This window comes from Epinephelus moara, chromosome 19, assembly GCF_006386435.1.
Source record: "Epinephelus moara isolate mb chromosome 19, YSFRI_EMoa_1.0, whole genome shotgun sequence".
NCBI lineage: Eukaryota > Metazoa > Chordata > Actinopteri > Perciformes > Serranidae > Epinephelus > Epinephelus moara.
Window position 1 is genome coordinate 30,292,045 of NC_065524.1, and position 22,819 is coordinate 30,314,863.

Sequence of the window (22,819 nt, forward strand, 5' to 3'; positions counted from 1 at the left end):
GCCACGTATCATGCTGACATTAGAGGACGCCTTTTTTGTCAGTGTCTGATGCCGCAAGTCACTGCCCAAGTGCTGGATTTTGGCAAATTCAGAGTGAGACCGGGCTCGCAATGAAATGAGATGATATGAAAAAAGTATTAAACATCCTAACTAAAAAGTATTTAATACTTGGAGAAGCCCTTGATTGTAATGCCAGCTTCAAGACACTTCCTGTATGAAGAAACTAATGTCTCACAGTGTTCGGATGGGATTTTGGCCCATTCTTCCACACACACAGTCTTTAAATCTTCAAGATTTTGGGGGGCCTGCTTGTGAATCTTAGGAAACAAGTTCACTTTCACAACTTCAACAGTTACTGTCCTCAGTTCACAAACACTCACTAAGTGTTGTTTAAAGAAAAGGTGATGTAACACAGCAATAAAGATGCTCATGTCTCGACTTTCTTGGAACATGTTGCATCAAATTCAGAATGAGTTTATTTGTACAAAAAAATAAGGACGTGTGTATCGTGTGATTTTAGGCACAAACCCTAAACCTCTCTGAAAACCATCATCAAGGGGCAGGTGGCTGATACTGTAGAAAACTAGAAATATCTTGTGAACTGAATTTTAATTGCCAAACTGAGGCATGCAAAAAAGGCCAGCAACGTCTTTCTTGCCAAATGAAACTATCTAAGTTTCATGTTGACAAGTCTGTCTTGACCTCCTGTCTTCTCTGCTGGTTTGGGAATGTCAACATCAAGTCCAAAAATGCACTAAACTGAAAGTAGAAACCAGTAGCAGCATCTGGGTACTTCAGCAGAGCTTGTTATCTGTCCTGTTTCATAAACAGATAGGAAGGAAGGCTAAAGTCGTCCTTTCTGATAGCTCCCACCCTGTATTCTCTGAGTTTCAGTTTCTGCCTTCTGGCTCTCAGCTCTTATTTCCCTCTGTTAAGAGTCACAGCTGGAAACACTCCTTCATTCCTACTGTTATTTCTCTTTTGAATGCAGGACAGTGAAGAGTCAGACTTAGTGCTGAGGTGGTTCTGTTGGCTGGTTGTTACTCTTGTTACGATCATGTGATAACTGATGATGAGTGATGATGACGGTGTTGTTGATGTTGATATTGATGCTTGTTGTTGACCACTGTTGTTTCAGATCACTGTATTTGACTTCTGCCCCTGGTTGTTGAGTATTTATATAACCAGTGGGCTCTAGTGATGCTTGCGTTGTGATGGTATGAAGAGGTCCAGACTGTGCATATCTTTGGAGGCCATCTCCGTTTATTCCTGACAACTCTGACAGCAAGAGGTAAAAACAAAATCCTCCATCAATCACAACTATATCTCTCCAGCCCCTACACAACTGAAGCGACACAGGAATATGTTAGCATAACATTAACTTATAAACGGCTTAACAGCACTAAATTACCATGAGAGCAATGTCTCTTACCTCTCCCATGGAGTTCAACAGCAAAAGGGGGGACGCAAGGCAGGAAACACCACTTTATAGGTGGGGTACACCCAGAGGTGAACGTAGGGGTACAGACACTGAGTATCAAACGTTCTACATATTGAGTACGGAGGCCTAAGTGTGTCAGGTAATAACAACTGAACTAAGTTTTGCGTAATTATAAAACTTTATATTACAAATGTATATTTGACTTTGTTACACATGTTACTGCTGTATAACTGACCCTGTACATTTTATTATATTCTTATGTGTTCTCTTTTTATGTGTGTTTTTTAAGTTTTCACAAAACTCAATAAAGTTTATCAGTTTGAACATCAAATATCTTGTCTTTGCAATTTATTCAACCGAATATAGGTCATAAAGGGTCTCCAAATCATCACATTCTGTTTATATTCACAGTTTATACAGCGTCCCAACCGTTTTGGAATCAGGGTTGTATGTAGTGCAATAAAAAGTATGAATTTCCCTCTTAAATGTGATGAAGTAGAAGTGTGTTTAGCATAAAATGGAAATACTACATGTTCAGGTCTCGCATCTTTTTAAGAAAATATTAACTGTACATAAAAATACAGATCAGATTTTATTTTAAACCCCAAAAATGTGGTTGACAGTACCTCTTTCAGCCCTGACAACTGTTTGTATTAATTTCAGGCTGCATACAGGATTCCCGAATGAGGTAAAACAGCCTGAGAGATGAAACCCAGGACAAAAAACCACTAGTGCAAAGTCAAAAACCACTAGTGACGTCACTTACAGACTGAATATGTCGACTTTTCCCTTTGAATTTCTGCCCTCATGTCCCATAAAACACAATAAATACTGCATTAACTTGTCAAATAATATTTTCCAGAAAATCTTCTGAGGACTTGGAGATAATTAAAGGTCAGATTAATTTATAAAGATCTTCATCAACTCAGACTACTCTCGTCTGGACTCTGGTGGCTACACAATAAATGTTTTATAAATAAGATAATGAAACTCAAACAATCAAAGTGAGTGGACATTGGGTGTACGTTATGCCTTTGGCCACAGGGAGGCGCTCTGGGGGTTTTATCACGTCACACTGAGCACAGATTACACTGTGAAGCAGAACCAGGAGGCCAACTGCACTCAGTTCACATGTGGATGAAATGTATAAAGTAGCTATGAAAGAAAGATGAGAAAAGACTGCAAATCCCTAACATGTATTAAACCAAAAGAAAAAACTGCTTAACTGTGTAGGAATGTTAGAATTAACAGACCCTGAAAAGTAATATGGTTTAGTCTCAAATGAAGATCAAATAATTTTGTTTTGTATTATTTATGACGTGTATATTTATTTATTTATTTATTTACATTTTCTCTGTAAAGTATTCTATTTTTTCCTTTATTTTGGCTGACATCCTTTTTTTGTTTTCTACTCAGTTTCATGCCCATTTACTTTGATAATATGGTGGACTTGCCTTATTGCTTACTTTTACTTACTTGTTACTTTTTGAAGTCAATTTAATGGTACGTCGATTTTAACTAGCCTAGTACAGATTTCTGCTTCCTCTTACAGCCCTTTCTTGGTGGCATCGCTGCAGTTCTTGGGCATGAACTAGAGTATCTGCATAGGCAGCAAATTTAAAGTTTTGGATTTAAAAAACAAAACAAAAAACAAATTACTTCATGAAGAGGCTGAACTAATCTGCTTCATCAGAAATCAGAAATACTTTATTGATCCCCAAAGGGAAAATGTGACTCATTACAGTCAGGAGTATGAAATAGAGGTATGTAAATATGAAGTAATACAATTCAATAAAAAAATGTACGTTATTCTAAAATATTAACACTAGTACTTAAGATACTAAGAACAAAATGTGCTGAGTCTGTAAGTGTGTAAAAATATACAAATATGTGCATTGTCCTACATAAACTTTGTGTTACATTAAGAAATATGAAATATATTCAGCTTTAATGGTTACTACAATATATACATCAATAGAATAAAGAATAAGAGAAAACATAAGAGGTACAGCTGAATAATTGCACAGTGTGTTGCGGTAATTTAATCACTGCACCAATTAAATATTTCTTATTAAATAAATAAAGATAATAATAATAATTGTACCTTAAGTCAATATAGCACAGTAGAAATATAATAGATAATGATAAATTATAAATGTAGCTAGATGTTTTATTCTGGTTTAATCAGGTGTATTTTTATTTGTATGAAAAATATAAATTCCATTTGTACAAAAGTATATTAAATACAGCCTTTATATATTTATACATAAACACTGGAGATGGAATTTACCGAAGTACTCTATTACTTTGAATTGAGGTTGTGATTTCTTTTTTTTTTTTCTCGATTTCAATATTTTTTTCGATCAGCTCACTTTCAGATTTAAATAAACTAAATAATGCGCCCTTATAGAGATTCTAGATTAATTTGATTACCGATAATTTCGCCAAAAAGACGCTAAAATAAAATATTTGTCGATATTTCCGATCAGGCACATTAACGGGCAGCCCAACCCGTGCAAACGCGAGCAGAAAACCCCGTCGCTGCCTCCCGAAAGCCCTCTTCTCATGATCCGCCATTAGGAGTGAGCCTGTGGTAAGATCGTGCTCTGCGTACAAACTGAAATATTATCACAAAATAACGGTTTTAACGAGAAAAGTGCGGCACGAACAGCAAGTTAAAAGTGTTGTGTGTTTTCCTGTGTAGGTGGGTTGAACGCCAGGATGCAGATTTTCGTCAAAACCCTCACGGGGAAGACTATAACCCTCGAGGTGAGTGAGCCGGGCTGTGGTGGAGCGATGCGGCGTTCATTAATCCGAATTTTAAAGTCAAGTTAGGCCGATGATTCCTCATTTAATCAGCCCCATCAATAATCACATCAACTGCTATGACTCTTACATTTGTTCAAACCCCAGCCGAGCTGATGCTTTGCTTTGTCTTGGCTTATAACTGATGCTAAGTGGCTAAGCTAACGTTAGTTGCTAGCAGTTACGCAGAGCACCGTAAACACGTGTGGTGAGGCTGACACATAAAACTGACCGTCCCTCACATACAAACTGCATATTAACGTTTCTTGCAAATTAAAAACAACACATGTTTGTTAACTGATCCGTGTTGAAGTTCTCTTACCCGACATGTGAGGTTAGCTCGGGCCGGAAGAAGGTGTCATGTCTGACCTGTCTTCTTCTCCTTCTGTTTCCAGGTTGAGCCTTCAGATACCATTGAAAATGTCAAGGCCAAAATCCAGGACAAAGAGGGTGAGCTCATTGAACTATGGTTTGTTCTGTGTAAAGATTTAGTGGCAGATAACTCACTGCTGCATCATTGCAGGCCGGAAACTAGTAATGGAGTGTTAACTAAGTAGTTTTACTTAAGTACAGCACTAATGTAGGAGTTTAAGGTATCGTCTGTTCATGCAGCTTTGTTTTCATTGGACTACATTTCTCTGACAGCTTTTACTAATGACGAGTTTTACATTTAAACTAAAGAGTGTAATTACAGTAAGTGCATATAATTCTGTTCTCAGCCCATTTTGTGAAGCTGCAGTGAAGTCGAATCCAAATTTACTAGCACACACATCTGTCAGAGGCAGTCTTGTTATTGACTGTTTCATTCACAAAATATTCCAGGACCCTGTTGCACAAAACTGTTTACGCTAAGATTTTCCTTAAAGCCAGATTTAAGGCTTCCTTAAGTTAAAATTGTTTGCACTAAACACCCTTAAGTCTTCTTCTAAAGGTTTCCTCAGTTTTTTTCCTCAGCATGTAAGGTTTTCTCCTTATCTTGGGCTTATATTTAAGGGAATCCCTTAAGCTATTGGATATATTATCGTAGGTGTCAGAGGTGTGAAACAAACATAGAAACTGAAGTATTTTACTCCTGTAAAAATGCTGTAAATACCTTTTAATGTTTTCCCTAACTAAGGAAATGTCTCCATGCAACACCTATATGTAGGTCCTGTAACTAAGGGGAAATTAAGCCTCAAGTGTCATATTTAAGGAATAAACTAAAAATATTTTGTGCAGCTGTCCCCAGGCTTTTACCAATCTGCTTACATGGCTAATAAAGTTAATATTCCACTAATACTCCGATTAACGTGCCCTGACATATTTTTGACACATCAAAATATACAAAAGTGGAGCAGTTATAGCCGCTGGTGCCATTTTGCTTCTTTTGGATCAAAATAGGATTTTTTTTTTTCTTCTAAAGCGTTTTCTATGGGCACTGGACTTGCTGGACTGTGTGAGCACAGCCTCTTTTTATTACGACCTTCTTGGAAGAGATGGCGTTGCGATACTTGCCTATATCCAAAATCTCGTTGATATCCAAGTCTTTAATAATGCTTAAAATAGGTGTGTTTCTCCTTCTGACAAAAAAACGTGGCCTTTTCTTTGGGGCAAATATAGAGTTGGTTTGTTTACAACGTATCACGGTAAGGCATAGAGCTCATTGTAAAGAGGCTGTGTGTTACAGGCTGCACTAAAAACCAACCCCAAGGAAGATGCTTGTTCTAAATGTGCTTTATGCATGTCCAAAGAGTGCTCCGAAAACCTGACTAATACCAGCATATCTCAGGACTCTAACTTGGAAAATACTAAATTGGGAAAATCCAAACAGAAGATGCTGTAAACATGACCCATATCACATTCAGAATATTGTGGAATATCAGTGTGCGTGTAAACATACCCAGTGTGTTGACCCTTCTGATCCAGTATTGGTGTTGATACCTGTGTTGTCTTCCCTGCAGGTATCCCTCCTGATCAGCAGAGGTTGATCTTCGCTGGAAAGCAGCTGGAGGATGGACGCACACTGTCCGACTACAACATCCAGAAGGTGAGCTGAGGGCAGGGACTGCATGTTTTTATCTCTACTGAATTATGTCACCACAGTTTCAGAGCCAAAGGTCATTTTATAACTGTTGTGACTGTGAAACTGATCAGGTCAGTGAATTTGATGTGTAGCGGCCACATTATCAGCCTGGTAAATACAGGGAGGAGAAACTTTCTCACTGTGACAAGTTTCCCATCAGGTTTACAGAGCTTCATAGCGAGTTTCAGCTCTTTGTATTTCTGTTCAGCCTGCTATTTTACTGTTCTTCACCATCACCGCTCTTATAGTGTGTTTACAGAAGACACTGTAAAAAGTCAAAGCTACCTGCTCAGCAGAAAACAGTGTAGGACTAGCTGGTGAACATTGTGGAGCATTTAACAGCTGAGGAAACTGATGTGTTTTTGTTCTTTTCAGGAGTCCACCCTGCACTTGGTGCTGAGGCTGCGTGGTGGTGCTAAGAAGAGGAAGAAGAAGTCTTACACCACCCCCAAGAAGAACAAGCACAAGAGGAAGAAGGTCAAGCTCGCTGTGCTCAAATACTACAAGGTACAAACACACCTCAGTCCTTCAAATGCTGTGATGTCATTCAGCATCTGCTAGAACATTTGCTCATGTTAATTATTAATGTGATAGGAAACAAAATATGCAGGCAGAATTAAAGTGGACACTGTCACCTGTTGGCAAACATCCAGTTTTATCAGTATTTGTTAAATATTTCAGCTTTTTTAATCTAGTTGAGCGTCAGAAAAATATTTCAAAATGTACTGAGGTCTAAAACGAAAAGCAAAGTCAAAGTTTCTTCAGTACAAATAGATTTGGGGTTTTGATAACGTGAGAAATGCATTTTCTAGACACAATATTTTTTGCACATTGAGTTTCACACATTTTCCTTCAGTTAAAAAATTAAATTTTGGGAATTTTATTTCTTTCTGAACTCGAAACAAGTTTTGAAAAGTGTCTTTTCTTTCCAGGTTGACGAGAACGGTAAAATTCACCGGCTGAGGCGTGAGTGTCCCGCTGACGAGTGCGGCGCCGGCGTCTTCATGGCAAGCCACTTTGACCGTCACTACTGCGGGAAGTGCTGCCTCACCTACTGCTTCAACAAGCCTGAGGACAAGTAGACAGGGACAGACTGATGGGCGTTAATAAAAGCTGAAAATGTTTTGACACAACTCAAAAGACTCTGCGTTTTCTCTGATGGAAAAATGTCTTGAATGTTCACGATAGTACAAACTAACTTATACATTTATAACATGATAGCTTTCTCTAATATCCATGAATGTAACAGACCAATGTGAGCAAAACTGGATTTTTCTTTTTCATCACTGAATTGGCCAGAAGACCTAAGTTTTAGTATCCCAGAGGGTTTCCAGGAATTCTGTATCTGATACAAAACTGGGCAGAACTTATGAGTATCAGTTGACAACCTGAAAAGATTTTTTAAAATGTTTTGATAATCAGTGAATTCAGTTACTTTTTAAAGTAAAACCTTTTCTGGCTCAAGCTTCTAAAGATATCATCTATTCCTTAGAAGAAAATGTAGGTTTAATATTTGGGTTTAACTCAAGGAAACGGGTATTTTTTGCTTTTCCATTTTGACAATTCATTAATTAGTTGAAGCCCTACTGAAATTATACCCTGATGGAGGATTTTGTGACAGTCGCTTCTGTCAGAGGTCTGAAGTGTCTTGAAAACTTATTTAAAATGATAGCTCCAGTTACTGTCAGCCTGGATCGTATTTTTCCACTTATTTGTCTGGGTGACAAACGGAAACAGTGGTTTTAAACTGGTTTGGTATTGAGAGGTTGGCAGCAATAAAATCTCTATGGGCAATTGTACACTAAGTCAAATAAAAGCGTTTGTTTTCAAACCAAGCACTTTTAGTATGGTACCTTTGGAACCAAAGGTAACCCCTCAGACATGGTACCTAGACCCTAGTGTTTCCACTGCAAACAGTCTTCTTACATGTGGGCGGGGTTGTTGTCACTCACTGCTTCATCCAGCACTCACTGTATTTATTCATCACTGGTCACACAGATGGAAGTCTGCACCTCGTTTAGCATCCACAGAACGGTGCTGCAGTGAGAGTCTCTCTCCATGGGATATTAAAAAATAACGGGTTTGTGCATTTAGTCCTCATGTTAATATTGTAGAACACACTTCATTCAAAGTCAAAAGAAACTAAGAGTTATCTTGGTTTGTCTTTTACTGTTCCAACAATCACCGACTGTGGTCTGATTGAAATAAACCCTTAATTCACCCAGCTAGATGTGCCTATGTGCTGGCTCTGTACCTGTTTCATAGCCTATGGTGGAGACGAAACACAGACGTCAAACCTACAGATGACTGCAGGATAAAGATATACACAGTTTTGTTTACCTGCAGTACAGCAGAAGTAGTAAGACTCTTTCGCCTCATTAAGCAGAGGTCACTTGTTTCAGGAAGAGAACGGGGGGACACGTGTGTGAGATTTGGACAGAGCATAGTAACCAGATTAGTTTACAGAAGTTAAGTTATTCAAAAGATTGTCAGTGTCATGGATGATTATTGACCTGATTTGGACGCTGTGGATGAGGAGTCCAGACAGTGCCTCGTTGAGGACTACAGTGTTTATCACAGATGCAATTAGAGACATAATTAAAATGGCATTCGTCACTGATTCCTGACATTTATGGAAAATAATAATCTGCAGAGTAACCCATAATGAAAATAAACAGCTGTGTCCCCACTCTGAGTAGAAAACAGACATGTAACTGTCCTCAGACTTTCCCACCTGGTCCCTGACTGTCTGTAAAGATAAAGTTCCACCGTTTGTCCAGCAGGTGGAGCTGTGTGACGTTCAAAGACAGTCTGGGGAAAAAACCTGCAGAATCAAAGTAAAACAGAGACCATTGTTACAGAGCAGAGCATCTTTGGTTAGACATTTCATCCTCAGTATGTTGCACCGTTCTCTGAACAATCTGACAAGACAAATGAAATGTCAGCAACAAACACAATAAATTAAATAATTCATTTGATTCTCAACCATTGTTTTGTACACTAACCCTGACACTAAGAAGACAGAGTCACTGTGAGCATCTCTGTTTATACTGAGTATTTCCAGAAAAGCTCCCCTGGGAGTCCAGGACTGCACCAAGGTGTTTAAAATTATCCACATTTTCAACATCGAGTGAGATGCATCAAAACAGTTACTTTTTAAGATGAAAAATATGCCATAAGTCAAATCATCGATAAGACAGCAATGTTTGTGCAGATGGTTCAAATTATATTTAGCCTAGCTTAGCACAAAGACTGGAAGCAAAGGGAAACTGCTAGCCTAGCTTCTAATAGCTCCGATGCTAACTGCTGCTGAAATGTCTAATATTTATGTTTCTGTTTTTACACATGTTCAATAAACCAGATAAAATACATAAATTCAATACATTCTTTTAATGGAGCGAGGCGATTTATCCTGGCTTCATATGAGCAGAGGAAATCTCTGCTCGTCCCGAGGCTAATTTATACAACGTAAAATGCGGGAGCGTGCCTATGTTCCCACAACCCTGTGTTCCCACAGCTCTATGTTCCCACATTTCTTTTTTCATAAATTTCTATCAGATTTTATTTTATCCCCCTTTCTCCCAATTTGGTAGCCAATTACAGCCAACCTCTGAGGTTTGGGGAGTTTTGCGATTACATCACTTCTTGGGAAGAATCCCTCATCTTTCTCCTTGAAAGTCAAACTTGGTTTACCATATCCAGCTTTGCCTCTTCTCAGAAACTTACGGCTCAACTTACCCCATAGCTACCATATTGACTTTATTAGCCCCCACAGCTAAAATGGTGCACTTTCATGCTAGCTGTACTACCTCATTTTGTAGTTAATAGATACCACAATTGATGTATAAAACAAATTAAAAATTATCTATTTTGGTCTAAACACAATCCCCATGAAACTTATGAGAGACTAAATTCACTTTCATGAGTGAAAAATGTTTTTTTGGACATAAATCTCTAACCACTTAACCCATGTGGTTCTTACCTTCACAGACTCCATAAAATGATGCCTTCCTCCTAAATATTTGGTCACATGCTCAATTTTATTTATGGTTTCCTAGCAACAAGGGGTGGCTCAACTTACCCTTTGGCTCACCTTACCCCAGTCTCCCCTATTATCCAGTAGCAATGGACTACAGATGGAATGCAGCTTTAAGCTAAATCTGGTGCGACCATCTCTTTGTTTATTGCAAACATTTAATGTAAGTGCACATTGTCCTTTTAAATAATCAAACTAAACTAAGTAGCACAGAGGCCTCGCACTGACTAGCTTCTGGTCAGATCAGTCGAATGAAGCGCAGCAACTGACGCCACCATAGTTTGCAGTGCATCAATACCTCTGGGAAGCCGGGTTGGCATAGAGAGGGGGTGCTCCTGGGATGCTTGGAGTCACTTTCCAGCCCTCTGGAGGCGTCATAGGCTCATGGAGGAAACGTTAAGGAAGGAGGATGCCTATTTGAAACATAGGGCCTAATTTTCAGTGAAAAAAAAAATTCTTAGAAATGTGGGAACATAGGGCTAACCCCCAAAAGGCCATAGGCTTGTGCTAATATCGTTAGCATGTTGTATTTGTGGGGAAAAGTGTTTGTCTGTGAATGCTGTGAGTTATAGTGAAGCTGATTTGTGTACTTGTGTTTGAAATTGTATTAAGCCATGTTTAATGTGTGTTTGTGTGTTTTGAATCAACTAAACTTTACAGCACTTCACAGAAACCTCTGCTGCTGACTCGTGTTTTGTGCGGTGGTGTGTGACACAGACACACCACCGCACAGCTATAAATGCTCACAACAGTGTAGGCCACGTGTGTAGACTATGGCATAGGGTCTGCCGCACAACTATGAATCCCCTTAACAAGGACTGAGTGCTTCCTTAAGAGAACTTTCAAGGATGCATGTGTGTATCCTCAGCTAACATGAGTTACCCACAATTCTTAGGGCACAATTTCCTGCTAGTGAAAGTAGGTCCTTTTCAGTAACGCACACTAGCCGGTTCCAATGTGTGTTCACTGAATGCTGGGAAGGAGTCTTGCCCAGCCTCTGTAGGACTCTACTCTAAAGGACACATCCTACCAAGGAAGCACTGATAATCTTGTTGCGTCAAATGTTGTCATAATTAATGTATGAATTTCTGAGTTATGGCCAAAAATATGTTTTATGAGGTCACACACACCTTGACCTTTGACCACCAAATCAGTTCATTGTTGAGTCCAGGTAGACATTTGTGCCAAATTTGAAAGAATTACCTCAGTGTTCCTATGGTGTTCACAAGAATGGGACAGATGGACGGACAACCTGAAAACATACCTCCTCTGGCCACAGCTATCGCCAGCACTGAGGTGTAAGAACGTTTTGTCCGAGGTTTTAGTCAGGTCAGTTTATTTATTCATTGATTGATTTTTGGCAATTTGGCAAACTGTCAGGTGTGACAGAAATAAATCCTCTCCTTCATTTCTTCAACTCTTTTCCACTACACATGAGAAGGAAAGGCGCAGAGATGGTGAATCATTATTATTATTAAGCAATCAAAGCATTAAATTAGGTTTTTCTATCACAACATTGACTTAAATTGACTTTTTAATTTGGTATTTATGTCTTTGTATCTAAGAATTTTTAGCCATAGTAAATTAACTTTTTTTTAAAAACAAAGCTAGGGTTAGGGTTTTTCCCCCCCACGGGGTCAAATTACTGAACATTATATACATACTTTTTGCAGATGATTTATCAAAATTACATTTTGCAAGTAAAAATTTGAGCATCTAATAATTTTCTGTTTCAATTTCTTTATAAATTTTGACTTCACAAAAATCCTTTAAAGTAAGTGAAGAATGTATTTTAATACCATATACGACGAGTTTACACAAGTCTCTATCGTAAAACCAAACCACACCCCAGGTGAAAGAAGCAGAGCGGACGCTGTGAGCTTGTGTACTAAAATAAGGTTATTTACTTAAAAATCGTTACATTGGACAGACTGTATACAGAGTTTTTCATTTCCTTGGTAAACTCATAAGGCACCGAACCAGATGCTGTACAAAACAACAACAACACCAAAACAAAAAAACATTAAAGATTTACATATTAGAGATTATTCCTATACGGGGAGTTTTCTTGCATATTTATTACAGAGAGAAAACACTAAAGTTACTGCTCTTAAATATGAACTGTATGAACGGTTCGCTTCATTCTCTCACTCTCACACACACACGCTTGCACACACACACACACACACACACACACCAAGCCAACACGTGCACGTCATCCTGCTGCCGAGGAGAGAAAACCAACATGAAACAGTTTAAAGGAACAGTTCAACTTTTTAGGTGAATCTCTGCACACACACAGAGCGGTGAGGTGTGTTTAGCCTAGCTTAGCACAAAGACTGGAAGCAAAGGGAAACTGCTAGCCTAGCACCAAATAGCTTCAATGCTAACTGCTGCTAAAATGTCTCATTTTTATATTTCTGTTTTTACACCTGTTTAATATCCAGATAAAACACACAAATACAATACGCTCTTTTTATTGAGCGAGGCTAACAGTTTTCCCATACTTCCTTTCTTGTGCTAAGCTAGGCTAACCAAATTCTGGACTTATTTCTTAAAAAAAATTTTTGTCCCAAAATGAAACTGAAATAAATTCCTAATTTTACCTTTCTGTGGGATGAAGAAACTCTTATTTTGGAATAAATTAATCTTAAACAGTCAGAAAGCATCTGATTGGACGAGTTAGCCCTCAGCAGGTGTTGCTAGTTTATCGTTAGCGGTCCAAGTTCTAACTACCAGACGACGAGCACTGTAAGCTAACTAGCTAGCCTTATGAAACGGAATATTAACAGCAAGGAGGAAAAAGGAAATAGTTACTACTGTTATTACCTTTAGTTTCAGATTTTAACATTTAACAATGTTAAAAGATTTTACATCCAAGACTACAGTTTTTTTTATGTAATCTTTTAAGTGCGACGGATAACCTAAAATCAATGAGTGAAATAACGACTTCAGATGTTTTGACAGAAGGCCTCTCTGTCTTATTACAGTAATTAAATTGTTTATATGTGCCTTGGTTTATCCTAATAAACTAAAGAATACAGTACTGCAGGATTAAGTCCTAAATCTTGGAAATGAATTAGCATTTTAGCAATAAAAACAAAAGGGCCTCATTCACCTATGTCCTCCTACGTTTTCTCTTAAATTTTGTCCTAAAGAAAAGTCTACGTCAGATTCAAGATGCTCTCTTAAACAGCAGAATTACTCGCACCATCATGATGAATCCCACTTTCCTCATAAGCTGACAGCGTGTGCCAGTTGATCCTATTTAACATAGGTAAACGCCCGCAAATCCCTATAAAAGGACATAAAACCGCAGGGCTGTGTGCACACATGGAGGAGAGGAGAATTAAGTCGAGAATTCCCAAACTTAAGTTTACAGAGGTCGGAGCACCGAACTCCAAACATAAAAAACCTTGTGTTTTCTTCAGAAAGTGACGCCAGGTCATTTTGGTTCCACCTGCTGAGGTTTAGCTCAACCAATCAGATTGCTTCGTGCCACCAGAGCAGCTCCACCTCTTTGTAACCGATCAATCTCATGACTGACAGACGGACAGACAGACAGGATGTGGACAGACAGACAGACAGACAGGACGGTAGACGTCTCCGTAGTGACTCCGGTATCGTCTCTGAGGAGTCGGCTGGACGTCGACACCACTGCAGCACAGTGTTCTGGTTTATTTTAAAATCCTCTCATGAGTAGGCACGGCATCTAATGATAACATTTATTTACACATTAAAATTCACATATTATAATAGTACCTTTTTATAATTAACTCTACTTTTTAGAGTGGAGATATATTTCAATATGGCAGGAGAACTCAGTCCTGAAGAGAAAATAACAAAACAAAAATTGGCATTTTTTAGCGTTTTGAAACAGGCAGACGTGGAGAAAGATGATGCTGCGGGTCTCCTCCCACCTCCTCTTCATCGTTAAAATTATCTTTATCGTCTCGTTTGGCTTTCACAGAAAGCGTCAAACCCGGCTGTCTCGCTCCCAATGAGCCGCTCAGCACACAAAGAGGAGGAGGAGGAGGAGGAGGAGGAGGAGGAAGAAGGACTCCATGCTTGTTTCCAGACAGACTGAAGGTGGAGGAGGAAGAGGAGGAGGGAGTCCAGATTTGTTTCCAGACAGTGAAGGTGGAGGTGGAGGAGGAAGAGGTGGCCTCCATGTTTGCCTCCAGACATACTGAAGATAGAGGGAAGGAGGAGGAGGAAGGACTCCATGTTTGTTTCCAAACATTCTGAAGACAGAGGGAAGGAGGAGGAGCAAGAAGAGGAGGAAGGACTCCATGTTTGTTTCCAGACAGACTGAAGATGAAGGAGGAGGAGGGACTCCATTTTTGTTTCCGGAGCAACTGAAGATGGAGGAGGACGAGGAGGAGGTGCACAGTTCCGCCCTGAAACGGGTCCTTTAGTATCTCCCAGGTTCTCCTCCTCTTCCTCCTCCTGATGAAGAGGGAGCCTGATCCGGTCCATTAACATTGAGTGGGTTCAGGTGGGATGAAGAGGAAGAGGAGGAGGAGGAGGAATGACTCCATATTTGTTTCCAGACAGACTGAAGATGAAGAAGGAGGAGAAGGAAGAGGAGGAGGAGGAGGAGATGCACAGTTCAGCCCTGAAATGGGTCCTTTATTATCTCCCAACCTCTCCTCTTCCTCCTCCTGATGAAGAGGGAGCCTGATCCGGTCTGAACACGTTGAGTGGGTTCAGGTGGGCTGAAGAGGAGGAGGAGGAGGAGAAGGAGGATGAAGCTGGTCAGATCTTGATGTCCTGGGACTCCACCATCTTGGCGAGCGTCTTCTTGACTCTGAGGATGGTGAGGCGGGAGGCGGGGTTATGAGCCCAGCACTCTGACATCAGCTTCAGCATGGCCCGCAGGCACTGAGGACACACACACACACACACACGCACACACACACGCACACACTGTTAGATACAGTACACAATCAAGGTTCTTGTACTCCACTACATTTGTCTGACAGCTTTAGTTACAGTTACATCCAGATGAAAAACTGTGTGTCACCTCGTCACTGTTCCAGCGGTTGGACACGGTCGGCCTCAGTCCTTTAACACAAACCACCTCCAGCATGTCCTCGTACGACGGGTCAGACGGCACCATCTCGTAGTACGGCAGCTGGTAGTCCTCCACGATACCTGAACACACAGAGAGACATTAACTCACCTGAAAACACACAGCGTCTTCACGTTTATCTGGACGACCTCTTTTCGAAGTTACGAAGTGTAATAAAAGTGTCTAATTTAGTTAGCATTACAGAGAAATCAAATATTAATTTTGCTATCGCAGCTAACGTTAGCTAATGTGCTAAAAAGCTAGCATTACTGGGAGATCCGACATGCCGATTAACCTGCGTAGTTGTCCCTCCATTGTGACATTAGAAAGTGTCACATTTATCTTGCAAGTGTACTCTTCTTCAACGTGTTGTTTACTTCCTGGATTTTTCCCACATGGAAATTCTGACCAATCAGGAGCAGCTTTGTCACACAAGGAATTTTATCTGGTCCGCTTGTAAATGCTGCCGTGAGAACACGAACCAACTCTAGACAATTATACAATTTTGTAATAAGGCTAGTCCCCGATTCAGACCAAAGGAAGACACTATTGTTGACACTATCACAGAGGTGTTGATTAGATTATATATATATGTATACAAGTGTGTGTGTGGGGTGTGTGTGTGTGTGTGTGTGTGTGTGTGTACCTCCGGTGATGCAGCGTCTGGCCATCTCCCAGATGACGAGGCCGTAGCTGTACATGTCGGCCATGATGTAGGCCTGGAAGTGGTTCTTGTTGAGGCTCTCGTCCAGGACCTCGGGAGCCATGTAACGCCTCGTCCCCACCCGAGTGCTCAGGGGGACGTCCACCTCGTTAGTGTCGCTGTGGCAACACAAATGAAAGTGCTGTCAGTCACATGCTGAGGAATACATTGTTTGAATGTCGTTAAGAATAAAACTGAAAATAACGAGCTGCCGATCAACTTTTGTTTCTGTCTTTTTTAGGAGCATGTTGTTTTGGGAAATGGTTCTGGATCAGAGTCACTGCTGTCTAACAATGTGCTTAATATGAAAGTCATTCACACACACACACACACACACACACACACACACAGAAAATCAAATTAAAGAGCACAGAAGTGAACCACTGCAACAATAATCTATTAACACCACAGTGAGGAATCAAACAGAGGCAAGTTTCAGCCCTGTGTAGCTGATGAAGAATTGTTTCACTGCTGACGTCACGACATAACTCGACAGCATACCTGTTGAACTTGACGGCGAGGCCGAGGTCGGCGATGCAGCAGGTGCCGTTCTTCTTGATCAGGATGTTTTTGCTCTTCAGGTCTCGATGGGCGATGGCCGGCTTGCCCTGCGTGCCGTAGATCTCGGTGTGCAGGTGGCAGAGGCCGCAGGCGGCGGAGTACGCCAGCCGCAGCAGGGTCTGCGTGTCCAGCGTGGTCAGCTTGAGGTAGTCGTACAGCGAGCCGTTCTCGTGGTAGTCAGTGATGAGGAAGAGCTGCGTGAAGGCGCCGGTGCCTTTAATGTCAGCTGCGATGAAGCCTGCAGGACGATAAGAGAGAGAGAGAGAGAGATGACTGACAGGCCAGACATTGACTGGTCAGTGTGCTGTGCAGTGTATTTCTGGGGAAGCTCTCTTGACTTTAACGCTACTCTTTGGTATAGACCGTTGCGGACATGATGCAGAGGCACAGAGGAGAAGAAACTTGAACCGTAAGGCTCCGAGATAACATTATCGTCTCTCTTCTGCTTAGAAGTGGTGAATTTACAGTTCACAGATAGTTAATATGATACAGTCTCTGGTTTTTGTTTGATATGTTGTGTTGGTAAAAAAATGGTGTTGCACATTTCCAATCTCAGGAGAGCTTAAAACACACACACACTTTAAATGAGTTAGTGTGTCTTCAGTGAATCAGAGCGCTGTCTGTCTGACAGTGTGTCGTCTTCGTGTCTCATCAGTCTGACAGACGACAGGCGACGCCGTCATTCGTTTTAAATCATCGACCAAATTAAAAATCAATGAAGGTATCGATCGGCACTGGAGTCCTGTAGTCTTCGTCTGTCGCTCTGAGCTCACAGTTTCATGCTGATGTATGTCTTCGCTATTAAAAGGACAGCGTCACCATTTTAAAAAAAAAATTATTTTCTACGTGTTGTAGAAGTGAAGTAAGGTGTGTTTTGTTACCGAGGATGTTTTCGTGTCTCATCAGGACCGTCTGGTAGATCTCCGTCTCTCTGAACCAGCTGGCCTCCTCTCGGGTGAAGAAGACTTTGACGGCCACCTTCTCGCCCCTCCAGCGTCCCAGCCACACCTCGCCGTACCGTCCCTTCCCGATCTGACGCACCATCTGGATCTGCTTGGCGATGGTCCGCTGCACCTAAGCGGGGGAGAGAGAGGTTTTATGACGAGTCAAAGCTTTGTTAACATTGCTTTTATCTCTGTATCAAAGCAGGAAGAGCGAGGATTAGAGTCAAATCTTAGCTGCTGTTTCACCTCAAAGTCATTCAGTTATCTGAAGAAGAAGAAGAAAGCCTGACAGGAAGAAGTCAGGGAATGATCATTTGTATAGATACATTTAAAAAACAGCGACGAAGGATCAAGAGAAAGGATATAAAAGTCTTCACAGAGGGCAAATGTCAGGGTTATTTTCATTTTTCTTTGTTATTCAGACCTACTTTACACTACATGGTTCAAGTGACCCAATTCTGATTTTTTCCTCTCAAGTGGCACAGATCGGATCTGTAACATGAACGTGTAAACAGGAAAAAAACGCATGATATCGGATATTGTCAGATCAGATTCAGGCCTCCTTCATATGTGGAAATATATCGGATATGAATCAGATATCTGCCAACAGGTCTGTAATCTAAACAGACAGATCGGATATTTCCTGGCAATCCACGTCGTACGTCATGAATAATGCGACAACAGCGCATTTTGATGACGTGCTCATGAGCGAGGGAAAGGAAGGAAAGCCGAATAAATCGCACGTCAATCAAAAACTATGAACCAAAAAAACCACAATCTATCCTGAGTGAGACAAACGGCTTGATCCCCGTCTCCAGTGTACCAGCAGAGAACCTGCAGAACCGAATCAGTGAAAAAACACACCGGGCTACACAGCCTCTCTACCTGAGCAGCTGAAGCTGCGGCTCGCACCCTCGACACACAGACGGTGCTTCTGCATGCCAGCCAAACATGTGCGCAACTGTGAGAAATAAATATCTGAGGTGTACGCTGCTTTTCTATCTTTTTTATTTTTTTATTTTTATTTCTTTCTTTCTGTCAGCGACATACACTCCTAACACAGAACGGGTTGTTTTTATTGACTGAGTTGATTATTAAGCCATAGTGATGCGCGGATCGGCTCTGATAGCACCTGAATCAGCACGTACCTATCAATCATCCAGCCGCACCCGTCTGCAGCTGCACTGACATTTCCACCGCTCTGTGTAGGCGAAGTTACCTTTTAAATTATGTGGAGCAGCGCCAGCTTTCCAGGTGATTTATTCTTTAACGATTAACTTCAAATATTTAAAGTTAGTCCTTAAAATTTCTTTCAGTAATGTAAACATTTCCATGCGCGCAGTAATGTCACTGTAGCAAATATCATGGGACATTTGCACAGTGGTCAAGAGTGCTGGACCGGAAGTGTCGCACAAAAAAACGGAAGCTGGCTGTGTTCTGTTTTGCCTCCGTGTCTCTGTGAAAAATAAGGTGAATAGAACATGTAAACAGCAGTCAGGAAAAATCGGATATAGGCAACAAATCGGAACTGGGCATCAAGACATGGTAGTGTAAAGGCAGCCTTAGTTTCTGTGTAAATCTGGCTGTCAAACTGCAGGATTGAGTCACAACACTAAATCAGTAGTAGACAATGTCAGAAAGTGTGTGATTAGATCGCTTGATGTCATATTAATATTTTGCCCTTTTAGCATCAGTTCAAACAAAAATTATGTAAAGAACTGAGAAAAGGCTGTAAAATAAGAGCAGATTGTCACCAGGTATGAACTGAAACCAGGTGTGACACGGTGCATATAGTAACCGAGAAGACTGGACACAGTGTGGAGTGATTTAGTTCTACTTCAGAGTCTGATAATCACTCATTTTTCTTCTAATTTTGAAGTGATCTGGCGTTTCTTTAGCAGAGGTCTCATGTATGTTTGTATGTGCTTGTAGTTCACATGATTAAAGTGAGTCAGTGTCCTCCTGGTGCAGTGCAGAGTCCCTACCAGCAGGGGGAGCCCGGAGCCACTGCCGGAGCTCTGTGACTGGTGGATGAGGTCTTTGAGTGACTCTCCAGCAGGGATGAAGACCTCCTGCTCCAGATCCTTGTGATACCGCTGACGCTCACTCTGCCACTTATACCTGAGAAAGAGAGAGAGACACACACAGAGTTATATTTCTAAATACAGACTAAAGCCCAACACGTCTTGTATTCGAGCCACCTTGCCCCTCAGAACAGAGTGATGATGGGTAAAACAGAGGGGTGAGGGGTGCATTGGGTCCTCTATATTAAAGGTTACATGGCAACAAGTCTTAAATGATGTTATTCATTGTGTTGAGGTCCACTCAGGTCTATATGGTGCTGCTGATGATGTCAGCTGACGTCCTACCTGTAGTAACAGACGACGGTGACACAGATCAGAGTGCAGCAGCAGACCGTCATGGAGATGAGGAAGGCCAGCCAGTGGGGACTTCCTTCTGGAAAACAAGACACCGTCGGGTTTGTCTCTACTCTCACCTGCTGATAAAACACCTGAACCTCTCAGCGGCTGTGTGGAGTGTGAACGTTACCTGGGGGAGGCTGAGGGGGGAGCGTGGGCTGCAGGTCTCTGTTGCAGAAGTCGGTGTTGCAGCACTCGATCGTCCTCCTGGTCTGAGCGTTGGGGGAGTCCTGTCAATCAAAACAATCACACAAGCCATCAGGTGAACCTCCTGCCACCTCTTCTGTCTCACACCTGACAGGAACTAGTCCAGTACCATTTCACAGAGCAGAGCTTGTGTTTACTAAGAGGAGGAAGTCACTCCTACCTGGCTGAAACTCTGAGTGATGTAAATTTGGTTTTACTTTTTTTTTTTTTTTTTTTTTAAATGACTCCTTACTCGGCCAATATTTCAGAGAGCTCACAGTTGTCATACCATAACAAGTAAGGCACTGGCAGGGGATATTTTGACTCAAATTTATAGTTTAATATCTCAGTTTGGACACACCCATTGCACATAAAATAAGGTCCTCACAGCATCACAGCAACACAGGAAAATGCAGCCTTCAAACAGTCATGATTTGAGTCTGTAACGACCTGTTTCTGCAGTAATAAATCAAACTTTGATCGCTTGTTCAGCTTCTTAGATAACCTATTTCTCCCATTACTTAGCTATCTGTTATTGACCTGTACTCACGACGCCTACACATAACTAAGTGGTGATATAATCTGAATGTCTTATTGGAAATCTAAACTATTATCAGAGAACTACATCACGTCATCATCATATCTATTTTGTGGCTTTGAATGGTGTAAAACAGCAAGTATTTTTAGTCGTACTTTAACTTTCAGCATGATTCCTAGGAGTGATTCTGAGACACTTGATAAGTCTGTCTTAAACTTAGAAGCCCCACAATTAATTGTGAGAACAAAAGGAGAAGATACGACATCTACTTAAACAGACGACTGAATTGTGAATGACTGTGATTGACTCTAATTGTGTTTTGACTCGTGAACCTTTTGTCGTCAACTCTCTGCTGTCTGTCTCTTCTCCACTTTCCAGCGCTCCGAAGTGTTTGAGCAGGGGCTGATGTAGTTTTAACTGTATTAACTGAACTGAACTGAGCCCCGCCTGCAGCAAAACACCACACGCCACAGACGACAGCAAGAAGCAGTATGAGACTGTTTCTTTATGTTATTTATTGAAGTTATGAGCACTCCCTTTCATTTCAGCTTGTGCGAGAGTCTCTTGCCTTTTGCTGTCATCTATGGTGTATGGTGTTTCACCGCCCTGCTCAGAGCAGACAGACGGCAGTGCAGAGCTTTCAACAACAACACTCAGCACGCAACTGCAAGGTCAACAAAAGCCCCCCGAGCAAAAACCAATGAGAGTATTTTCTTTATGTAATCTGTGCTAAAGATGGAATACAGGTCATTCAGGTGACTCATCAGGGGGAGCCTTACTTCAGTTGGAAAATGTAAACATATGATTACAACTGTGCGTGTAAACACAGACTTCAGTGTGTGTGTGTGTGTGTGTGTGTGTACCTTGCACTGAAAGTGTGAGCCTTCATACTTCATGCAGCCGGAGGTGAGGATGGCCTCGCCGTGCTCATCCTCCTCGATGATGGCGAAGCACTGACCATTGGTCCTGAGGACACACACAGATCAGTCATCAGTCAAACTGTCTTCAGGGCCTGGACTCAACTGTTTTCACTCTACCTTGCACCCTGATCGTTCTACCAGAGATTTACTGTACACTGCAGTCTCTACTCACTGGCAGGTGTTGTTGGTGGCGTCCTCGGGACAGTGTCCGGAGCAGTAGCAGCTGAGGAACCGAGCGGCGTCCTCGGGCGCAATGGTCGAGTCCTCACCGGGCCGCCGAGCCTCGGGTTTCACCCCCGTCCCCTGCAGGACATGATCTGGGTTCTGACCTGCAGCTGGAGGGAGAAACACAAACAGAGTTTCAGTGTGATTATCTGCAGCTCAGAGTGTCTCTGTGTTATTGATTTTTTCAAATGAAGAAAGACACTTTGATTATTATTCAGGAGTCAAAATCTAATAAATTTACTAATTTAAATTTAAGTTCAGTTTCAAATTGAGGACTCTGGGACAGAGCAGGGAGCTCGGAGAACAGACTTCAGGTCAGATTTATTATAGAGACTTCTGCTAGAGGTGAAACATTCCTCCTCTATCAGCAGGACAACAGGAGGAGGAAGAGGAGGAGGAGGAGGAGGAGGGAGAGGAGGAGTTCCATAAAAGGCCCACAGGCTATTTATACTGCACCAACAACTGTGACTGTGTCCCATCAAAATCTTTACATTTTAGGCTTTTATAAAACTCCTCAGTGACTTCAAAAAGACTACAAGCCACCAAAAGTATCAGAGGTCAGAGGTCACAGGTATTCCAGGTGATGTTACACCCCCTCCCCCCATTTTGACATTTTAACTGTACTCAATTTAATCACATCAATTTATTCTTATTGTTTCCAGTTTTATTATCATCATGTGCTCATTTTATTTATTCATTTACTTTTTTTTTTTCCATTTTAACAATTAATTATTTAATATAATTCATGAACGTTTTAGCTAATTTATTTATTCATTTATTATTTCAAATAATTCAATAATTAATAAAATGTATTTTTTAAAGTTTTAGCTTATTTATTTATTATACTTAATTTCTTTTTAATGTTGAATAATTCAATTATTTAAAATTATTAATTAAAGTTTTA

At 41.0% G+C, this 22,819-nt stretch overlaps 2 protein-coding genes across 3 annotated transcripts in view; one reads left to right on the plus strand and one right to left on the minus strand.

Moving 5' to 3' along the window:
- Positions 1-3,955: 3,955 nt before the first annotated feature.
- Positions 3,956-7,448, plus strand: rps27a (ribosomal protein S27a). The gene is made up of 6 exons (XM_050070458.1): positions 3,956-4,034; positions 4,146-4,210; positions 4,642-4,696; positions 6,187-6,272; positions 6,684-6,815; positions 7,241-7,448. Exons 2-6 carry the CDS (start codon positions 4,163-4,165, stop codon positions 7,388-7,390), a joined length of 471 nt encoding a protein of 156 aa, XP_049926415.1. The 5' UTR covers positions 3,956-4,034; positions 4,146-4,162; the 3' UTR covers positions 7,391-7,448.
- Positions 7,449-12,225: 4,777 nt separating this feature from the next.
- Positions 12,226-22,819, minus strand: part of LOC126406286 (bone morphogenetic protein receptor type-1A-like) — a 70,138-nt gene continuing 59,544 nt past the window's right edge. Inside the window, exons 4-13 of one of the 2 annotated variants that reach the window (XM_050070457.1) lie at positions 21,863-22,025; positions 21,634-21,736; positions 20,177-20,276; positions 19,996-20,080; positions 19,612-19,747; positions 17,564-17,756; positions 16,623-16,920; positions 16,065-16,240; positions 15,371-15,501; positions 12,226-15,228 (exon numbers count right to left, since the gene is read on the minus strand). In XM_050070457.1, coding sequence (XP_049926414.1) covers positions 15,103-15,228; positions 15,371-15,501; positions 16,065-16,240; positions 16,623-16,920; positions 17,564-17,756; positions 19,612-19,747; positions 19,996-20,080; positions 20,177-20,276; positions 21,634-21,736; positions 21,863-22,025 — 1,511 coding nt within the window. In that variant the 3' untranslated portion in view covers positions 12,226-15,102. Of the gene's footprint in view, positions 15,229-15,370; positions 15,502-16,064; positions 16,241-16,622; positions 16,921-17,563; positions 17,757-19,611; positions 19,748-19,995; positions 20,084-20,176; positions 20,277-21,633; positions 21,737-21,862; positions 22,026-22,819 lie in introns of both variants that reach the window. The other variant, XM_050070456.1, reaches the window with a different exon arrangement.

Bases quoted from the DNA above. Each gene is read 5' to 3' on its own strand.
- rps27a (XM_050070458.1), top strand. From the start codon at position 4,163: ATGCAGATTTTCGTCAAAACCCTCACGGGGAAGACTATAACCCTCGAG. The intron at 4,697-6,186 runs GTGAGCTCATTG...TCTTCCCTGCAG, and splicing joins CAAAATCCAGGACAAAGAGG to GTATCCCTCCTGATCAGCAG. The intron at 6,273-6,683 runs GTGAGCTGAGGG...TGTTCTTTTCAG, and splicing joins CCGACTACAACATCCAGAAG to GAGTCCACCCTGCACTTGGT.